The sequence below is a fragment of the Somniosus microcephalus genome, chromosome 33 (assembly GCF_052327205.1).
Source record: "Somniosus microcephalus isolate GS21.2 chromosome 33, FLI_Smic_1.0, whole genome shotgun sequence".
Taxonomy (NCBI): Eukaryota; Metazoa; Chordata; class Chondrichthyes; order Squaliformes; family Somniosidae; genus Somniosus; species Somniosus microcephalus.
The window spans coordinates 36,158,243-36,178,914 of NC_141019.1; the positions used below are offsets into that span (position 1 = coordinate 36,158,243).

Below are 20,672 nucleotides of genomic sequence, written 5' to 3' on the forward strand. Positions count from 1 at the left end.
GGCGGTACCGAGGGAGCGCCGCACTGTCAGAGGGGCGGGTACCGAGGGAGCGCCGCACTGTCAGAGGGGCGGGTACCGAGGGAGCGCCGCACTGTCGGAGGGGCGGTACCGAGGGAGCGCCGCACCTGTCAGAGGGACGGTACCGAGGGAGCGCCGCACCGTCGAGGGGCGGTACCGAGGGAGCGCCGCACCGTCGGAGGGGCGGTACTGAGGAGCGTCGCACCGTCGGAGGGGCGGGAGGGCCCGGGGGGTACTGAGGGAGCGCCGCACCGTCGGAGGGGCGGGGGGGGTACTGAGGGAGCGCCGCACTGTCGGAACCGAGGGAGCGCCGCACTGTCGGAGGGGGCGGTACCGAGGGAGCGCCGCACTGTCGAGAAGAGCGGGGTGGGGCGGGGGTGGAGTTCATCTGGGTGTCCTGGGGCCAATATTTATCCCTCAATCAACATAACAAAAACAGATGATCTGGTCATTTATCACATTGCTATTTGTGGGAGCATGCTGTGCGCAAATTGGCTGCCGCGTTTCCCACATGACAACAGTGGCCACACTTCAACTGAAAAAAAAAGATCTTCCATTGGCTGTGAAGGCGGTTCGGGACCCGCGCAGTTGGTGAAAGGCGCTGGAGTAACGAGAGTTCTTTATCTCACGGTCAATGCCTTCCTTCACGCTCACAACCCAACCACGCCCTGTGCAGTAGAGGTCACTGAGCCTCGGAACGGCTGCCGTGCTCTCGGCCCTTCCCGAAATCAATAGGTTTCACTGCCCACAGAGGGTCCCTGTTTTTGGTTCAGCAGGCCGAAAGTAAATAATTAAAAAAAGACACCGATCTCTCGCCATGGAAGCGCACGGGATGGGTGAATTGTGCGTGCTGCAAAAGGCTGGGACAGCAACGAAAGCTCGTTTACCTCAGGGCAGGTGGGCTAGCATTTCTTCATTGGACAGCAAAAGATCCAACACCGACTTAAATGTTGTCAATTCTCCCTTGCTGTCGGTGAAGGGATTCGTTCACAAGGGTTTGAAATGCCGGCGAATAACGTGGGAGGTTTTACGGTCAATGTGTTTTATTGCTGAGAGCATGCACAGCAGTGAAGTTGTGTTTGATAGCGATTATGAACTAGCATTGATGCTTTTAAGGGTAAGTACGTGAGGGAAGAAGGAGTAGAAGGATATGGTGATAGGGTGAGAGGAGGCTCGTGTGGAGCACAAACACCGGCACGGACCAGGGAAAGTGGGAGGGAGAGATGGGGGGGAAGAGGAGGCAGGAGAGGGTAAGTAGGGGAGGGGGGAGAGGACAGGGGGGGGGGGGGGGAAGAGAGGACGGAGGGGGGGAGAGAGAGGACAGAGGGGGGGAGAGAGAGGACGGAGGGGGGGGGAGAGAGAGGACGGAGGGGGGGGGAGAGAGAGGACGGAGGGGGGGAGAGAGAGGACGGAGGGGGGGGAGAGAGAGGACGGAGGGGGGGGAGAGAGAGGACGGAGGGGGGGAGAGAGAGGACGGAGGGGGGGGAGAGAGAGGACGGAGGGGGGAGAGAGAGGACGGAGGGGGGGGAGAGAGAGGACGGAGGGGGGGGAGAGAGAGGACGGAGGGGGGGGGAGAGAGAGGACGGAGGGGGGGGAGGAGAGAGAGGACGGAGGGGGGGGGAGGAGAGAGAGGACGGAGGGGGGGGAGGAGAGAGAGGACGGAGGGGGGGGGAGGAGAGAGAGGACGGAGGGGGGGGGAGGAGAGAGAGGACGGAGGGGGGGGAGAGAGAGGACGGAGGGGGGGGGAGAGAGAGGACGGAGGGGGGGGGAGAGAGAGGACGGAGGGGGATGAGAGAGAGGACGGAGGGGGGGGGAGAGAGAGGACGGAGGGGGGGGGAGAGAGAGGACGGAGGGGGGGGAGAGAGAGGACGGAGGGGGGGGGAGAGAGAGGACGGAGGGGGGGAGAGAGAGGACGGAGGGGGGATGAGAGAGAGGACGGAGGGGGGGGGGAGAGAGAGAGGACGGAGGGGGGGGAGAGGAGAGAGAGGACGGAGGGGGGGGAGAGAGAGGACGGAGGGGGGGAGAGAGAGGACGGAGGGGGGGGAGAGAGAGGACGGAGGGGGGGAGAGAGAGGACGGAGGGGGGGGAGAGAGAGGACGGAGGGGGGGGAGAGAGAGACGGAGGGGGGGGAGAGAGAGGACGGAGGGGGGGAGAGAGAGGACGGAGGGGGGGGAGAGAGAGGACGGAGGGGGGGGAGAGAGAGGACGGAGGGGGGGGAGAGAGAGGACGGAGGGGGGGAGAGAGAGGACGGAGGGGGGGGAGAGAGAGGAAGGAGGGGGGGAGAGAGAGGAAGGAGGGGGGAGAGAGAGGAAGGAGGGGGGAGAGAGAGGAAGGAGGGGGGAGAGAGAGGAAGGAGGGGGGAGAGAGAGGAAGGAGGGGGGAGAGAGAGGAAGGAGGGGGGAGAGAGAGGAAGGAGGGGGGAGAGAGGAAGGAGGGGGGAGAGAGAGGAAGGAGGGGGAGAGAGAGGAAGGAGGGGGGAGAGAGAGGAAGGAGGGGGGGAGAGAGAGGAAGGAGGGGGGAGAGAGAGGAAGGAGGGGGGAGAGAGAGGAAGGAGGGGGGAGAGAGAGGAAGAGGGGGGGAGAGAGAGGAAGGAGGGGGGAGAGAGAGGAAGGAGGGGGGGAGAGAGAGGGAAGGAGGGGGGGAGAGAGAGGAAGGAGGGGGGGAGAGAGAGGAAGGAGGGGGGGAGAGAGAGAAGGAGGGGGGGAGAGAGAGGAAGGAGGGGGGGAGAGAGAGGAAGGAGGGGGGGAGAGAGAGGAAGGAGGGGGGAGAGAGAGGAAGGAGGGGGGAGAGAGGAAGGAGGGGGGGAGAGAGAGGAAGGAGGGGGGGAGAGAGAGGAAGGAGGGGGGGAGAGAGAGGAAGGAGGGGGAAGGAGGAGGGGGAGAGAGAGGAAGGAGGGGGGGAGAGAGAGGAAGGAGGGGGGGAGAGAGAGGAAGGAGGGGGGGAGAGAGAGGAAGGAGGGGGGGGAGAGAGAGGAAGGAGGGGGGAGAGAGAGGAAGGAGGGGGGAGAGAGAGGAAGGAGGGGGGGAGAGAGAGGAAGGAGAGCGGGAGAGGGAGGAAGGAGAGGGGGAGGAGAGCAGAAGAGCGAGAGAGAGGAAGGAGGGGGGAGAGAGAGGAAGGAGGGGGGGGAGAGAGAGGAAGGAGGGGGGAGAGAGAGGAAGGAGGGGGGAGAGAGAGGACGGAGAGCGGGAGAGGGAGGAAGGAGGGGGGGAGAGAGAGGAAGGAGGGGGGGAGAGAGAGGAAGGAGAGCGGGAGAGGGAGGAAGGAGAGGGGGAGGAGAGCAGAAGAGGCGAGAGAAAATATTAAAAGATTGGAAGCTAAACTCGACGCGAATGCAGGCTGAGATGACAACACAGGCTGTTCCTGTGTTTCTGGCCCTGAATGAACCTCTCCTTGGATCAGAGCCAAGCTCCCTCAGAGCTGTAACTCTACTCTGTATTTACGGTGCAGTTAATGCCAACATCAATCAAAACGTAACACTGAAGTTCAATTACAGATTAAAACTATTATTTTTGCCAGTACTGAGGGAGCGCCGCACTGTCCGAGGGGCGGTACTGAGGGAGCGCCGCACTGTCGGTGGGGGCGGTACTGAGGGAGCGCCGCACTGTCCGAGGGGCGGTACTGAGGGAGCGCCGCACTGTCCGAGGGGCGGTACTGAGGGAGCGCCGCACTGTCGGTGGGGGCGGTACTGAGGGAGCGCCGCACTGTCGGAGGGGCGGTACTGAGGGAGTGCCGCACTATCCGAGGGGCGGTACTGAGGGAGCGCCGCACTGTCGGAGGGGCAGTACTGAGGGAGCGCCGCAGTGTCGGAGGGGCGGTACTGAGGGAGCACCGCACTGTCCGAGGGGCGGTACTGAGGGAGCGCCGCACTGTCCGAGGGGCGGTACTGAGGGAGCGCCGCACTGTCCGAGGGGCGGTACTGAGGGAGCGCCGCACTGTCGGTGGGGGCGGTACTGAGGGAGCGCCGCACTGTCGGAGGGGCGGTACTGAGGGAGCGCCGCACTGTCCGAGGGGCGGTACTGAGGGAGCGCCGCACTGTCGGAGGGGTAGTACTGAGGGAGCGCCGCAGTGTCGGAGGGGCAGTACTGAGGGAGCGCCGCAGTGTCGGAGGGGGGGTACTGAGGGAGCGCCGCACTGTCCGAGGGGCGGTACTGAGGGAGCGCCGCACTGTCGGAGGGGCAGTACTGAGGGAGCGCCGCACTGTCGGAGGGGCAGTACTGAGGGAGCGCCGCACTGTCGGAGGGGCAGTACTGAGGGAGCGCCGCACTGTCCGAGGGGCGGTACTGAGGGAGCACCGCACTGTCGGAGGGGCCATCTTTCAAATGAGATGTTAAACCGAGGCCCTGTCTGCTCTATCTGTAAAAGATCCCACGGCCACTAGAAGAAGAGCAGGGGTGGGAAGTTCTCCCCGGTGTCCTGGGGCCAATATTTATCCCTCAACCATCAATTAAAAAAATACAGATGATCTGATCATTATCACATCGCTGTTTGTGGGAGCTTGCTTTGCGCAAATTTGCCGCATTTCCTACATTACAACAGTGACTACACTTCCAAAAAAAAGTACTTCATTGACCGTGCAGCGCTTCGGGACGTCCCGAGGTGGTGAAAGGCGCCTGGGAAAAATGAGAGATCTTTCTTCTGTTCTGGCTTTGAACAAAATCCTTCAGTGGGCGTTTTTGGCACTGCAACAGTTAAGGTTCCTCGCCTTACGGAGCGCCCCATCTCAATGTAAATTAACCGCTGCTCCGTTCAGCTGGCTGGGTCGGCATTCCACTGCGCCTTTACAATTAAACCAGTTACTTCCCGGCGTTGCAGAAAAGGGCAAAGCCGACATTCTCTGGTCAACCGACTTCAAATTTATTCGCAAGGCCCCTTTTCCCACCCAGCAGCGGCCAGACTGTTTCATCACGCTGCACGGAGCGATGACTGGTGACTTGTGGCAGAAAGTCGATGCGCAAGACCAGTGCTGCCGACAAATGCCACACGTCAAAATACTGTTAATTGCCTGGCATTTCTGAGGGAGGTGGTGAGGCCGAGGGGCAGGTAGTAGGGGAGGGGGGGGGAAGAATCAAAGAGAGAGAGACACAAGAGGGACGGGCAGGGGGAGGCCCGGCGAGAGCGAGAATCCTCGTGCTCCTGTTCATTGAGCCCCCACCCCGAGCCTATTACATTAGTAACAGGAGGAGGCCATTCAGCCCCCCTCGAGCCTGTTACATTAGGAACAGGATGAGGCCATTCAGCCCCCCCTCGAGCCTGTTACATTAGGAGCAGGAGGAGGCCATTCAGCCCCCCTCGAGCCTGTTACATTAGGAACAGGAGGAGGCCATTCAGCCCCCCTCGAGCCTGTCACATTAGGAACAGGAGGAGGCCATTCAGCCCCCTCGAGCCTGTTACATTAGGAACAGGAGGAGGCCATTCAGCCCCCTCGAGCCTGTTACATTAGGAACAGGAGGCCATTCAGCCCCCCTCGAGCCTGTTACATTAGGAACAGGAGGAGGCCATTCAGCCCCTCGAGTCTGTTACATTAGGAACAGGAGGAGGTCATTCAGCCTCTCGAGCCTGTTACATTAGGAACAGGAGGAGGCCATTCAGCCTCTCGAGCCTGTTACATTAGGAACAGGAGGAGGCCATTCAGCCCCTCGAGCCTGTTACATTAGGAACAGGAGGAGGTCATTCAGCCTCTCGAGCCTGTTACATTAGGAACAGGAGGAGGCCATTCAGCCTCTCGAGCCTGTTACATTAGGAACAGGAGGAGGCCATTCAGCCCCCCTTCGAGCCTGTTACATTAGGAACAGGAGGAGGTCATTCAGCCTCTCGAGCCTGTTACATTAGGAACAGGAGGAGGCCATTCAGCCTCTCGAGCCTGTTACATTAGGAACAGGAGGAGGCCGTTCAGCCTCTCGAGCCTGTTACATTAGGAACAGGAGGAGGCCATTCAGCCCCCCTTCGAGCCTGTTACATTAGGAACAGGAGGAGGCCATTCAGCCCCCTTCGAGCCTGTTACATTAGGAACAGGAGGAGGCCATTCAGCCCCTCGAGCCTGTTACATTAGGAACAGGAGGAGGCCATTCAGTCCCCTCGAGCCTGTTCCGCCATTGAATGAGATCGTGGCCGATCTGGATCTTAACGCCATCTACCCGCCTTGGTTCCGTATCCCTCAATCCCCTTACCCAACAAAAATCTACCGATCTCAGACTTAAAATCTTCAACTAACCGCTAGCATCCACAGCCTTTTTGGAGAGACTTCTAGATTTCCACCACATTTTTTAAAGGCAAGGAAATGGGTAATCACACCAACAACTCGATTTTATACGGCCCCTTTAATGTATTAAAACGTCCCAAGGTGCTTCACAGGAGCGTAAATCAGACAGAATCTGACCCCGAGCCACATCAGCAGATATTAGGACAGGTGACCAAAAGCTTGGTCAAAGAGGGAGGTTTTAAGGATCGTCTTAAAGGAGGAAAGGGAGAGAGAGAGAGGCGGAGAGGTTTAGGGAGGGAATTCCAGAGCTTAGGGCCCAGGCGACTGAAGTCACGGCCGCCAATGGTGGAGCGATGAAAATCGAGGATGGGTAAGAGGCCGGAATTCGAGTGGCACAGAGATAGGGAGGGTTGTAGGGGGCTGGAGGAGGTTACAGAGATAGGGAGGGTTGTAGGGGGCTGGAGGAGGTTACAGAGATAGGGAGGGTTTTAGGGGGCTGGAGGAGGTTACAGAGATAGGGAGGGTTGTAGGGGCTGGAGGAGGTTACAGAGATAGGGAGGGTTTTAGGGGGCTGGAGTAGGTTACAGAGATAGGGAGGGTTGTAGGGGGCTGGAGGAGGTTACAGAGATAGGGAGGGTTGTCGGGGCTGGAGGTGGTTACAGAGATAGGGAGGGTTGTAGGGGCTGGAGGAGGTTACAGAGATAGGGAGGGTTGTAGGGGGCTGGAGGAGGTTACAGAGATAGGGAAGGTTGTAGGGGACTGGAGGAGGTTACAGAGATAGGGAGGGTTGTAGGGGACTGGAGGAGGTTACAGAGATAGGGAGGGTTGTAGGGGGCTGGAGGAGGTTACAGAGATAGGGAGGGTTGTAGGGAGCTGGAGGAGGTTACAGATAGGGAGGGGTGCAGGAGGTTACAGAGATAGGGAGGGTTGTAGGGGCTGGAGGAGGTTACAGAGATAGGGAGGGTTGTAGGGGGCTGGAGGAGGTTACAGAGATAGGGAGGGTTGTAGGGGCTGGAGGAGGTTACAGAGATAGGGAGGGTTGCAGGGGCTGGAGGAGGTTACAGAGATAGGGAGCATTGTAGGGGCTGGAGGAGGTTACAGAGATAGGGAGGGTTGTAGGGGGCTGGAGGAGGTTACAGAGATAGGGAGGGTTGTAGGGGCTGGAGGAGGTTACAGAGATAGGGAGGATTGTAGGGGCTGGAGGAGGTTACAGAGATAGGGAGGGTTGTAGGAGCTGGAGGAGGTTGTAGAGATAGATCCAAACTGAGGTCAGTGAGCACAGGGTGGGAGATTTTTGCGAGTTACAATGCTGCAAGGATTCTGCTTGATCGGCACCCCATCCACCACCTTAAACATCCACTCCCTCCACCACCGGCGCACCGTGTCTGCAGTGTGGCCCAGCTGCAAGATGCACTGCAACGACTCGCCAAGGCGTCTTCGGCAGCACCTCCCAAACCTGCGACCTCTTCCACCTTGAAGGACAAAGGGCAGCAGGCGCAGGGGAACACCACCACCTCCAAGTCACACACACCATCCCGACTTGGAAGTATATCGGCCGTTCCTTCATCGTCGCTGGGTCAAAATCCTGGAACTCCCTCCCTAACAGCGCTGTGGGAGCACCTTCACCACACGGACTGCAGTGGTTCAAGAAGGCGGCTCACCACCACCTTCTCAAGGGGCGACTAGGGATGGGCAATAAATGCTGGACTTGCCAGCGACACCCACATCCCGGGAACCAATAAGACAAAAAACAAATTCCAACGAATCTTGGTCACCGCTGTTCTGATTGACAGACGGAGCAAGGGTGGCACAGTTGACTCTTGAGATGACGACCGCGGGAGGGAGCACTTACTTTTACAAGACTTGCCATCGCTCCCCAAGCTGAACCCGGACCGACAGCGGCATGTGCGCGATTTGTGACTGTTGCCCAGCAGGCAGATGTCGGAGCACCCTCCAGGCTTGTTGAATTGGTCCGTCTCGCAAGCGTGGCTCCGCACTGGAACAGGGGGGGGGGGAAAAAAAAACACACACCTTTAATTTTCAATTCGCTTCTTCTTCGATTTACAGGAAGGATCTGATCGCACCGGAGAGGGTGCAGAGGAGATTTACCAGGATGTTATCAGAACTGACGAATTTTAGCTAATGAGGAAAGATTGGATAAGGCCACGGTTGTTTTCTTGGAACAGAGGAGGCTGAGGGGAGCGCCGCACTGTCGGAGGGGCGGTACTGAGGGAGCGCCGCACTTTCGGAGGGGCAGTACTGAGGGAGCGCCGCACTTTCGGAGGGGCAGTACTGAGGGAGTGCTGCACTGTCGGAGGGGCGGTACTGAGGGAGCGCCGCACTTTCGGAGGGGCGGTACTGAGGGAGCGCCGCACTGTCGGAGGGGCGGTACTGAGGGAGCGCCGCACTGTCGGAGGGGCGGTACTGAGGGAGCGCCGCACTGTCGGAGGGGCGGTACTGAGGGAGCGCCGCACTGTCGGAGGGGCGGTACTGAGGGAGCGCCGCACTGTCGGAGGGGCGGTACTGAGGGAGCGCCGCACTGTCGGAGGGGCAAGTACTGAGGGAGCGCCGCACTGTCGGAAGGGCGGTACTGAGGGAGCGCCGCACTGTCGGAGGGGCGGTACTGAGGGAGCGCCGCACTGTCGGAGGGGCGGTACTGAGGGAGCGCCGCACTGTCGGAGGGGCGGGTACTGAGGGAGCGCCGCACTGTCGGAGGGGCAAGTACTGAGGGAGCGCCGCACTGTCGGAAGGGCTGGTACTGAGGGAGCGCCGCACTGTCGGAGGGGCGGTACTGAGGGAGCGCCGCACTGTCGGCGGGGCGGTACTGAGGGAGCGCCGCACTGTCGGAGGGGCAAGTACTGAGGGAGCGCCGCACTGTCGGAAGGGCGGTACTGAGGGAGCGCCGCACTGTCGGAGGGGCGGTACTGAGGGAGCGCCGCACTGTCGGAGGGGCGCTACTGAGGGAGCACCGCACTGTCGGAGGAGCAGTGCTGAGGGAGCGCCGCACTGTCGGAGGGGCGGTGCTGAGTGAGCGCCGCACTGTCGGAGGGGCAGTGCTGAGGGAGCGCCGCACTGTCGGAGGGGCCGTTTTTTCGGATGAGAAGTTAAACCGAGGCCCCGTCTGCTCTCCCAGGTAGACGTAAAAGATTCCCACGGCCACTATTTCGAAGAGCAGGGGGAGTGTTCCCCGGTGTCCTGGGGCCAATATTTATCCCTCAACCAACATAACAAAAACAGATGATCTGGTCATTATCAGATTGCTGCTTGTGGGAGCTTGCTGTGCGGCCCTCTAGGCTGGAAAATTCCAAAGATTCACCACCCTGTGTGTGAAGAAATTCCTTCTCATCTCAGTCCTGAATGGCCGACCCTTTATCCTGAGGCTGTGCACCTGGTTCTAGACTCCCCAGCCAAGGGAAACATTCTCCCAGCATCCACCCTATCAAGCCCTGTAATAATTTTGTATGCTTCAATGAGGTCACCTCGCTTTCTTCTGAATTCAAGAGAATACAGGCCTAGTTTACTCAATCTCTTCTCATACAACAGTCCTGCCATCCCAGGAATCAATCTCGTGAACCTTCGTTGCACTCCCTCTATGGCAAGTATATCCTTCCTTAGGTAAGGAGACCAAAATTGTACACAGTACTCCAGGTGTGATCTCATCAAGGCCCTATATAATTGGAGTAAGACTTCTTTACAAAAGAATTTGAGTACAGGAGTCATGAAGGCCAGCATACCATTTGCCTTCCTAATGGCTTGCTGCACCTGCACATTCACTTTCAGTGACTCGTGTACAAGGACACCCAGGTCCCTTTGAGCATCTGCATTCCCCAATCTTTCACCATTTAGGAAATACTCTGCCTTTCTGTTTTTTCTACCAAAAGTGGATAACTTCACATTTATCCACATTATATTCCATCTGCCATGTTCTCGCCCACTCACTGAGCCTGTCGAGTTCCCCTTGAAGCCTCTTCACATCCTCTTCCCAACTGACACCCACCTTTGTATCATCAGCAAATTTGGAAATGTTACATTTAGCCCCCTCATCCAAATCATTGATATAGATTGTGAATAGCTGGGATCCAAGCACCGATCCTTGCGGTACCCCACTAGTCACAACGTGCCATCCTGAAAAAGACCCTTTTATCCCTACTCTTTGTTTTCTGTCTTAAGCAATTTTCAATCCATGCTGGTATTACCCCCAGTTATTGCATCCTTTATAATGGGGCAGTAATTCCTCCACAAACGCGCGAGTACGGAAGGGGTACTCACGCGTCTGGCCGGAGGAAATGCCGGTTTTCAGCATGCACAGCGCATGCGCTGAAAACCGGCATTTCCTCTCCTCTAACCCAAGAGGTGAAGAGGCTAGCGCGTGCGCTGTAGGGGGCAGCGCGTGCGTCTTGGATTTCCTCTGTTTTGGGGGATTTGCGCATGTGTAAAGGCCTCCAGTCTTTACGCTTGTAAAAAGCACACGCAAGTATTTATTTTTACAGGTAAGCGGTGTTTTAGTGCAATTTAGAATTTTTTTCCCACAGGTTTATTATTTTAAAGAATCTACAATAAGGTAAGTTTAGTTTTAAACCCTTTTTATTAAAAATTTATTTTTTCCAAAAAAAAATTGTTTAAATTATTTTTTTTTAAACTTATTTATGCTTAATTTAATGAGTGGGATGTTTTTTAAATTTTTATTTAAACTTTAAATAGTGTTTTGGGCCCCCCATAGTTTCATGAGTTTGACAGTTCTTACTCTCAAACTCACGAATGAACCTTCCCCTCCCGATTGGTTGTACAGTGCTCACCTGATCCCAGCCGGCACATCGCCACTAACTACGCCGCTGGATCAGGTAAGCACTGCGCGCTGACATCTGAACTGGGCCTGTGACAGGAAATGCAAGCAGGCCCGGGGCTTCAGATGTCAGCGCTCAGGGTGAGTGCACATCAGGGGCTTGCACTGCGCGGCAAGCCCCCGACACCAAGTTCTGGGCCATTAGATTCCAGCATTTTCCCGCCAACTACTGATGAGGCTAACAGGTCTGTAGTCCCCGTTTCCTCTCTCCCTCCTTTCTTAAATAGCGGGGTTACATTTGCTCTCCTCCAATCTGCAGGAACCATTCCAGAATCTATAGAATTTTGGAAGATGACAACCAATGCGTCCACTATTCCAATGACCACCTCTTTCAAAACCCTAGGATGTAGGTCATTCGGTCCTTGGGATTTATCGACTTTTAGTCCCATTAATTTTGCTAGTACTGTTTTTTTGCTAATAATAATTTCTTTAAGTTCCTCATTCTCGTCACACCCTGGTTTTCTCGTATCTGAGGTTTTTTTTGTGTCTTCCTCCGTGAAGACAGAAATAAAGTATTTATTTAATTTCTCTGCCATTTCCTCATTCCCCATTATAAATTCTCCCGTCTCTGACTGCAAAGGACCTACATTTGCCTTCACCAGTCTTTTCCTTTTCACATACCTATAGAAACTTTTACAATCCTTTTTATATTTTTTGCTAGTTTGTGCTCATATTCCATTTTCCCTTTCTTTATCAATTTCTTGATCCCCTTTTGCTGATTTCTAAAAAGATCCCAATCCTCAGCCCTGACCGCTTTTTCTGGCAACTTTATAAGCTTCTTCCTTTGACTCAATGCTAGCTTTAATTTCTTTGTCAGCCACGGTTGGATCACTTTTCCTTTTTGGGTCTCTATGCCCTAGAGGAATATATGTTTGTTGCAAATTATGCATTACTGTATTGCTTGAATGTTAGCCATTGTATTGTCCACCTTCATACCTTTTAGAAATAACAACAGAAAATGCTGGAAAAACTCAGCAGGTCAGGCAACATCCGTGGAGAGAAATTTGAGTTGACGTTTCGGGTCGAACCCTTCTTCAAAACTGGAAAAGAAAGTAGATCGAAGGCAGGGCTGTGATCGGACAAAAGAAAGTGAAAGAAACAAAAGAAGTAAAAGAGACAATAAAAGTATTAGAAGCTAGACGAGATGGTAATAGGCTGAGATTAGGTGTGAAGTGTACTGGCAGGGCAAGAGATAGCTGCAGGTGTGAGAGCGAAACAAAAAGGGGGGGGGGGGGGGGGGAAGGAGTGGAAAAATTACAAGAAAAAATGTAATAGGGGCCGAGGTTATGATCTGAAATTGTTGAACTCGATATTGACCTTGGCCTCTTGTATTGTTCCACGGAAGCTCAAGTAAACTCGAGGAACAGCACCTCATCTTCCGATTAGGCACTCTGCAGCCTTCCGGACTCAATATCCAGTTCAACAATTTCAGATCATAACCTCGGCCCTATTACATTTTTTCTTGTAATTATTCCACTCCTTTCCCCTTCCACCCACCCCCCCGCCCCTTTCCTTTTGTTTCTCTCTCACACCTGGCAGCTATCTCTTGCCCTGCCAGTACACTTCACACCTAATCTCAGCCCATTACCATCTCGTCTCGCTTCGAATACCTTTCATTGTCTCTTTTACATCTTCTGTTTCTTTCACTTCTTTTGTCCGATCGCAGCCCTGCCTTCGATCCATTTTCTTTTCTTTCCAGTTTTGAAGAAGGGTTTCGACCCGAAACGTCAACTCAAATTTCTCTCCACGGATGTTGCCTGACCTGCTGAGTTTTTCCAGCATTTTCTGTTGTTATTTCGGATTTCCAACATCTGCAGTATTTTGCTTTGTCTCCCAATCTACCATGGCCAACTTGTCCCTCATACCCTTGTAACTTCCTCCGTTTAGATTGAAGCCCTTTCTCTTTTCCCTCAGGGCAATGGGAACCAGAAAAACCACAAGCGGAGGTTTAAACGCTGGCGGTCCCCAGTCAGCAGTTCGTGAGGGCCATTAATACATCAATGAGCTAACAGTTTCATTTCTGCTCCTCCCCGGAGCTCCAAACGGCACTGCTTTGCATTTTTGCAAATGCCAAATTAAGGAGATTTGGGGTTTTGGCATGTACTGAAATTCGCCCCCACCCAACACAACCACACAGACACTTCTCAATGCGAGGGATTAACACCTGATTATTATCTTCGCGGTGCCAAGGTCAAGTATCAAAATACAAAAGACGGTGTTAATCCCTCTGTTTGACAAGCGTGAAGGAAACATGAAGCATTTTAAACTAAAGGGGTCTTAACAAACCAAAAGTTTTACTCATCTCCGTCTCCTGTCAGCTGCTGTTGCCCTTTGAGAACTCACATTTATTTATACCGCGCCCTTTAACAAAAGTAAAACGTCCCCAGGCGCTTCACAGCAGCGCAAATCAAGACAGAAGTCTGAACCGGAGCCACATAAGGAGCGATTGGGAAAGGTGACCAAAAGCTTCGTCAAAGAGGTTGGTTTTAAGGAGAATTTTAAAAGGAGGAGAGGGGTGCGGAGAGGTTTAGGGAGGGAATTCCAGAGCTTGGGGCCCAGGCGTCTGAAGGCACGGCCGCCAATGGGTGGAGCGATGGAAATCGGGAGGGGGGGGGGGGGGGGGGTGTGCGCAAGAGGCCAGGATTGGAGGAGCGCAGAGATCTCAAGGGTTTGTAGGGGGCTGGAAGAGGTTACAGATATAGGGAGGGTTGTAGGGGGCTGGAGGAGGTTACAGAGATAGGGAGGGTTGTAGGGGCTGGAGGAGGTTACAGAGATAGGGAGGGTTGTGGGGGCTGGAAGAGGTTACAGATATAGGGAGGGTTGTAGGGGGCTGGAGGAGGTTACAGAGATAGGGAGGGCTGTAGGGGCTGGAGGAGGTTACAGAGATAGGGAGGGTTGTAGGGGCTGGAGGAGGTTACAGAGATAGGGAGGGTTGTAGGGGGCTGGAGGAGGTTACAGAGATAGGGGAGGGTTGTAGGGGCTGGAGGAGTTTACAGAGATAGGGAGGGTTGTAGGGGCTGGAGGAGGTTACAGAGATAGGGAGGGTTGTAGAGGCTGTAAGAGGTTACAGAGATAGGGAAGGGTTGTAGGGGCTGGAGGAGGTTACAGAGATAGGGAGGGTTGTAGGGGGCTGGAGGAGGTTACAGAGATAGGGAGGGTTGTAGGGGGCTGGAGGAGGTTAAAGATAGGGAGGGTTGTAGGGGGGCTGGAGGAGGTTAGAGATAGGGAGGGTTGTAGGGGCTGGAGGAGGTTACAGAGATAGGGAGGGAGGGGGGGGGCGAGGAGGCAGCAGAGGGGACTTGAAAAATAAAATGCAAGCCTTTCTTTCTCGGAGGGTGAGCAACCCCGGGGAAAGCGGGGGCACAATAAAAACTTGATTGAAGAAAAAAAAAGCAGCGCGCGCTCCTAAATCGACGGCTAGACTTTATTGGATGACCAAAGTCTTTCAATTGATTGACGACTTCTGCAGAAATAAAAAATGTTCCCTGAACGCAGCAAATCATTACATCAGCGGGGCGGAGCCGTAACCCAGAGCAAGCTTCCTGATTTTTTGGTGAGTAACTGGGCTCGTCATCTCAACACGTCTGGAACCGACGGATTTGTTTCCGAAAGTCTGCTTGCTCCTGCCCACTGCCAGTGGTTACATACAAGTCTGGGCATGTTCCTTGGCGGGGTGCGTTTGTACCGCTGCGGTTCAGCCTAGACCAAAACACGGCCGGGTGCGATTAAACAGAAACTGCTGAACTCTTTCAGCACCATCCAGGATGGTAATATTCCGCAGCTCGGGAAAGCTGACCGTGTCGGCCCCATCGCGCCGGCGCTATTTTACAATTCTCATCCTGTTCAAATCATTCCGCCGGCCTCCTCCAGCCCCAGACAACCCTCCCTATCTCTGTAACCTCCTCCAGCCCCGACAACCCCTCCCTATCTCTGTAACCTCCTCCAGCCCCCTACAACCCTCCCTATCTCTGTAACCTCCTCCAGCCCCCTATAACCCTCCCTATCTCTGTAACCTCCTCCAGCCCCTACAACCCTCCCTATCTCAAATCTCCTCCAGCCCCTACAACCCCCCATCTCTGTAACATCCTCCAGCCCCCTACATCCCTCCCTATCTCTGTAACCTCCTACAGCCCTCCCTATCTCTAACCTGCTCCAGCCCCTACAACCCTCCCTATCTCTAACCTCCTTGCTCCCCCCTCCTATCTCTGTAACCACCTCCCAGCCCCCTACAAACCCACCCTATCTCTGTAACGTCCTCCAGCCCCTACAACCCTCCCTATCTCTGTAACCTCCTCCAGCCCCCTACAAACCTTCCCTCTCTCTGTAACCTCCTCCAGCCCCCTACAACCCTCCCTACCTCTGTAACCTCCTCCAGCCCCCGACCAACCCTCCCTATCTCAAATCTCCTCCAGCCCCTACAACCCCCCCATCTCTGTAACCTCCTCCAGCCCCTACATCCCTCCCTATCTCTGTAACCTCCTACAGCCCTCCCCTATCTCTAACCTGCTCCAGCCCCTACAACCCTCCCTAACTCTGTAACCCTCCTCCAGCCCCCTACAACCCTCCCTATCTCTAACCTCCTCCAGCCCCTAGAACCCTCCCTATCTCTGTAACCCCCCTACAACCCTCATTACCTCTGTAACCTCCTCCAGCCCCGACAACCCTCCCTAACTCTGTAACCTCCTCCAGCCCCTACAACGCTGCCTATCTCTGTAACCTCCCTCCAGCCACTACAACCCTCCCTATCTCTGTAACCTCCTCCAGCCCCCGACAACCCTCCCTATCTCTGTAACCTCCTCCAGCCCCCTACAACCCTCCCTATCTCTGTAACCTCCTCCAGCCCCTGCAACCCTCCCTATCTCTGTAACCTCCTCCAGCCCCTACAACCCTCCCTATCTCTGTAACCTCCTCCAGCCCCTACATCCCTCCCTATCTCTGTAACCTCCTCCAGCCCCTACAACCCTCCCTATCTCTGTAACCTCCTCCAGCCCCCCGACAACCCTCCCTATCTCTGTAACCTCCTCCAGCCCCCGACAACCCTCCCTATCTCTGTAACCTCCTCCAGCCCCTACAACCCTCCCTATCTCTGTAACTTCCTCCAGCCCCTACAACCCTCCCTATCTCTGTAAACTCCTCCAGCCCCCCGTCTTTTCTCAGCATCCTCTTAAGTTTTCTTCAAAAATATTTATCCACTTCCCTTTTTTGAAAAGCTAGCATGGAATTGTCGTCCCACCAGCTGTTTCCGGTTCTGAACTTCCATGAAGATGTTAAGTTCGGGGCACTGACAATCTGCTGCTCTCAAACCTCTTGTACTGGAAATTTATGAATGAGTCATGCAACCCACGCCTGGCGCGCGCACACATTCATAAATGTGATTGAGGTCAACGACCTCTGGGTGATTTATGGCTGAATGCAGTGCAAGATAATGAAAGCAGAACAGGATTTAACACAGGCTGATGTGGATCTCGCAGCACTGGTCCAATCGAAACACACTTCCTTCAGGTACCAACAGTGCCGCAGGTGTCTGCCATGCCTCAGTGGGCATCACTCTCGCCTCCGAGGTGGAAGGTTGTGGGTTCGAGTCCCACTACAGAGACTTGAGCGCAAAGAGAGGGCCAGGGAGGGCCGCACCGCCGGAGGGGCGGTCCCGAGGGAGGGCCGCACCGCCGGAGGGGCGGTACCGAGGGAGCGCCGCACCGCCGGAGGGGCGGTACCGAGGGAGGGCCGCACCGCCGGAGGGGCGGTACCGAGGGAGGGCCGCACCGCCGGAGGGGCGGTACCGAGGGAGCGCCGCACCGCCGGAGGGGCGGTACCGAGGGAGCGCCGCACCGCCGGAGGGGCGGTACCGAGGGAGCGCCGCACCGTCGGAGGGGCGGTACCGAGGGAGCGCCGCACCGCCGGAGGGGCGGTCTTTCATGTGAGACGTTAAACCGAGACCCATCTTCTATCTCAGGCGGATGTAAAAGATCCCACGGCCACTGTTTCGAAGAGGAGCAAGGCGGAGTTCTCCCCGGTGTCCTGGGGCCAATATTTATTCCTCAACCAACACAACAAAAAAGAGATTTTCTGATCATTATCACATCAGTGTTTGTGGGAGCTTGCTGTGCGCATTTTTGGCTGCCGCGTTTCCTACATTAGAACAGTGACTTCAAAAAAGTACTTCACTGGCTGCGCAGCGCTTTGGGATGTCCTGAGGTGGTGAAAGGCGCTGGGGAAACGCGAGTTCCTTCTTTATACAATCAAATTTTTCCCCAAAGGTTCCAAAAAAAATCCGACGAGTATTAATTTCTGTTCACCGTGCACCTGTTCAGCCCTCCCAACGGGATTTAAATTGCTGAGGCCAGTGGAATCGAAGGGTCGTATTCTGCATCTCTGAACAGAAGCAGCGCTGTGACTGCAGGCTGGATTCCACCCTGGGCGCAGGCATCCGACGGGGCCGAACTTAAATCGAGTAGTTAAGCAAGCCTTCAAACCCGGCGCAGGACAGGATGCACGCAGCACAAGGATGTGTGCTGAGCCCCCTCCTCTACTCCCTCTTCACCCACGACTGTGTGGCTGTTCATGGTTCCAACACCATCATCAAGTTTGCGGATGATACCACGGTAGTAGGCCAGATCACCAACAACAATGAGTCAGCCTACAGGGAGGAGGTCCAGCATCTCGTGAAGTGGTGCGCCGATAACAACCTGGCCCTTAACATCAAGAAAACCAAGGAAATCATTGTGGACTTCAGGAAGTCTAAAGGCGGAAGTCACACCCCCATCCACATCCATGGGGCTGTGGTGGAAAGGGTGGACAGCTTTAAGTTCCTCGGAGTCCACATCACGGAAGACCTCTCCTGGTCCCTCAATACCTCCTCTTTGGTGAAGAAGGCCCAGCAGCGCCTATATTTCCTAAGGAGACTGAAGGGATGTAACCTGTCACCCCGATCCTCTCTAACTTTTACCGCTGCATAATAGAGCGCATCCTGATGAACTGTATCACAGTATGGTATGGCAGCTGTAGCTCCTATGACCGGAAAGCCCTGCAGCGGGTAGTCAAAACTGCCCAGCGCATTACCGGCACCCGGCTACCGACCATAGAGCACATATACCAGAAACGCTGTTTACGGAGGTCACGGACCATCATCAAAGACCCTACCCACCCCAGCCACAGTCTGTTCGCCCCCCTGCCATCTGAGAGACGCTACAGATGCATTCGCACCCGTACGACCAGATTTAGGAACAGCTTCTTTCCCAGGGCTGTCATCCTACTGAACTCCACAAATAAACTCTAAAGCCTGCACATCTGCCAATGCACTTTATTATGGTTATGTTTATGTTAATGTATTACAAGCCAAATGAATGTTGAATGCTTAAATGTCTTAATCTAAATGTACACTCTCGGGAGCCGCAAGCCTACATTTCGTTGTACTGCACTTGTGCACGAACAATGACAATAAAGTTGATTATGATTATGATTAACAACGGCGTACATTTGCACGGAGGCTTTCAACTCTGCAAAACCTCCCAAGACTCCTCACAGGAGTGTTATTCTAGAGCAGAATGGGCCTATACTAGAGTCATACAGCACAGAAAGAGGCTCTTCGGCCCATCGTGTCCGCGCCGGCCATCAAGCCCTGTCTATTCTAATCCCATTTTCCAGCACTTGGTCCCTAGCCTTGTATGCTATGGCGTTTCAAGTGCTCATCTAAAACGCTTCTTGAATGTTGTGAGGGTTCCTGCCTCTACCACCCTTTCAGGCAGTGAGTTCCAGGTTCCAACCACCCTCTGGGTGAAAAAGTTTTTCCTCAAATCCCCTCTAAACCTCCTGCCCCTTACCTTGAAACTGTGCCCCCTGGTTACTGACCCCTCTACTAAGGGGAAAAGTTCCTTTCTATCTACCCGATCTATGCCCCTCATAATTTTGTAGTTATGGAGTTTAGAAGAACGAGAGGTGATTGACGCAAGAAAACTACTCGGCACTTGGTCTAAGCGTTAAACAAAGCTTTGATCAACTGTTCTACAACATGGAGGTCTAGTTGTGTCCTTCACTAGTTCCCGTTAAAGAATGTCCTGCGCAAGCTGGGCCCGTGCCCGAGTATTTATACTCTCCCTGGACAGCGCCACCCGTAGGCCGCTCAGTATTATTTCATAAGTCTTTCTTTCATGAATGACTGATTCATGTCATTGATCTCATTAAAACGTGTAAGATTCTGAGGGGGGATTGACAGGGTCGATGCTGAGAGGCTGTTTCCCCACCTGGCTGGAGAGTCCAGAACCAGGGGTCACAGTCTCGGGATAAGGGGTCGGCCATTGAGGACTGAGATGAGGAGGAATTTCTTCACTCGGAGGGCGGTGAATCTTTGGAATTCTCTGCCCCCGAGGGCTGTGGAGGCTCACAGTTGTTGAGTATATTCAAGGCTGAAATCGATAGATTTTCGGACTCTAGGGGAATCGAGGGATATGGGGATCGGGCAGGAAAGTGGAGTGGAGGCCGAACATCAGCCATGATCTTATTGAATGGCGGAGCAGGCTCGAGGGGCCGCGTGGCCGCCTCCTGCTCCTATTTCTTAGGTTCTTCGCAGACGAAAATCTGACCTTGAGCCACATAAGGAGATATTAGGACAGGTGACTAAAAGCTTGGTCGAAGCGGGAGGTTTTAAGGAGCGTCTTAAAGGAGGAGAGAGAGGTGGAGAGGTTTAGGGATTGAATTCCAGAGCTTGGGGCCCAGGCGGCTAAAGGCACGGCCGCCAATGGTGGAGCGATGTAAATCGAGAGAATGCGCAAGAGGGTAGAATTGGAGGAGCGCGGAGACCTCGGCGGCGCTTCCTGAAGGTGCTATATAAATGCAAGCTGTCATACTTGTTAACTTTGTCTGGAACTGCTAACAAATCGATTCACAGGAGGTTCAAAGCACCTCAGGGGTGTCGCAAAGCGCTTCACAACCAATGAAGTACTTCTGAAATGTAGTCACCGTTGTAACGTAGGAAACGCGGCAGCCAATTTGTGCACAGCAAGCTCCCACAGACAGCAGTGTGATAATGACCAGGTTTTGCTTTTTTAAAGTTGATGTTGTTTGTGGGATAATCATTGGCCCCAGGACACCGGGGAGAACTCCTTCACCTGCACTTCATGGCAATCATAGAAACATAGATGATAGGAGGAGTCGGCCATTCAGCCCCTCGAGCCTGCTCCGCCATTCAATGAGATCATGGCTGATCATCCAAATTTAGTACCCTGTCCCTGCCTTCTCCCCATATTCCTTGATCCCTTTAGCCTTAAGAAATATATCCAACTCCTTCTTGAATATATTTAATGAATTGGCCTCAACTGCCTTGTGTGGTAGAGAATTCCACATGTTCACCACTCTCTGGGTGAAGAAATTCCTCCTCATCTCAGTCCTAAATGGCTTACCCCTTATCCTTAGACTGTGACCCCTGGTTCTGGACTCCCCCGCCATCGGGAACATCCTTCCTGCATCTAGTCTGTCCACTCCTGTTAGAATTTTATAAGTTTCAATGAGATCCCCTCTCATTCTTCTAAACTCCAGCGAGTATAAACCCAATCGACACAATCTCTCCTCATACGTCATTCCTGCCATCCCAGGTATCAGTCTGGTGAATCTTCGCTC

The 20,672-nt window shown here is 54.5% G+C and overlaps 1 protein-coding gene across 1 annotated transcript in view; it reads right to left on the bottom strand.

Annotated features, from left to right (window-relative positions):
• LOC147097166 (prolow-density lipoprotein receptor-related protein 1-like) overlaps nucleotides 1–20,672 on the bottom strand; it is a 325,180-nt gene that overhangs the window by 254,461 nt on the left and 50,047 nt on the right. The window contains 1 exon segment of the mRNA XM_085972535.1: nucleotides 8,070–8,213. Coding sequence (XP_085828661.1) covers nucleotides 8,070–8,213 — 144 coding nt within the window.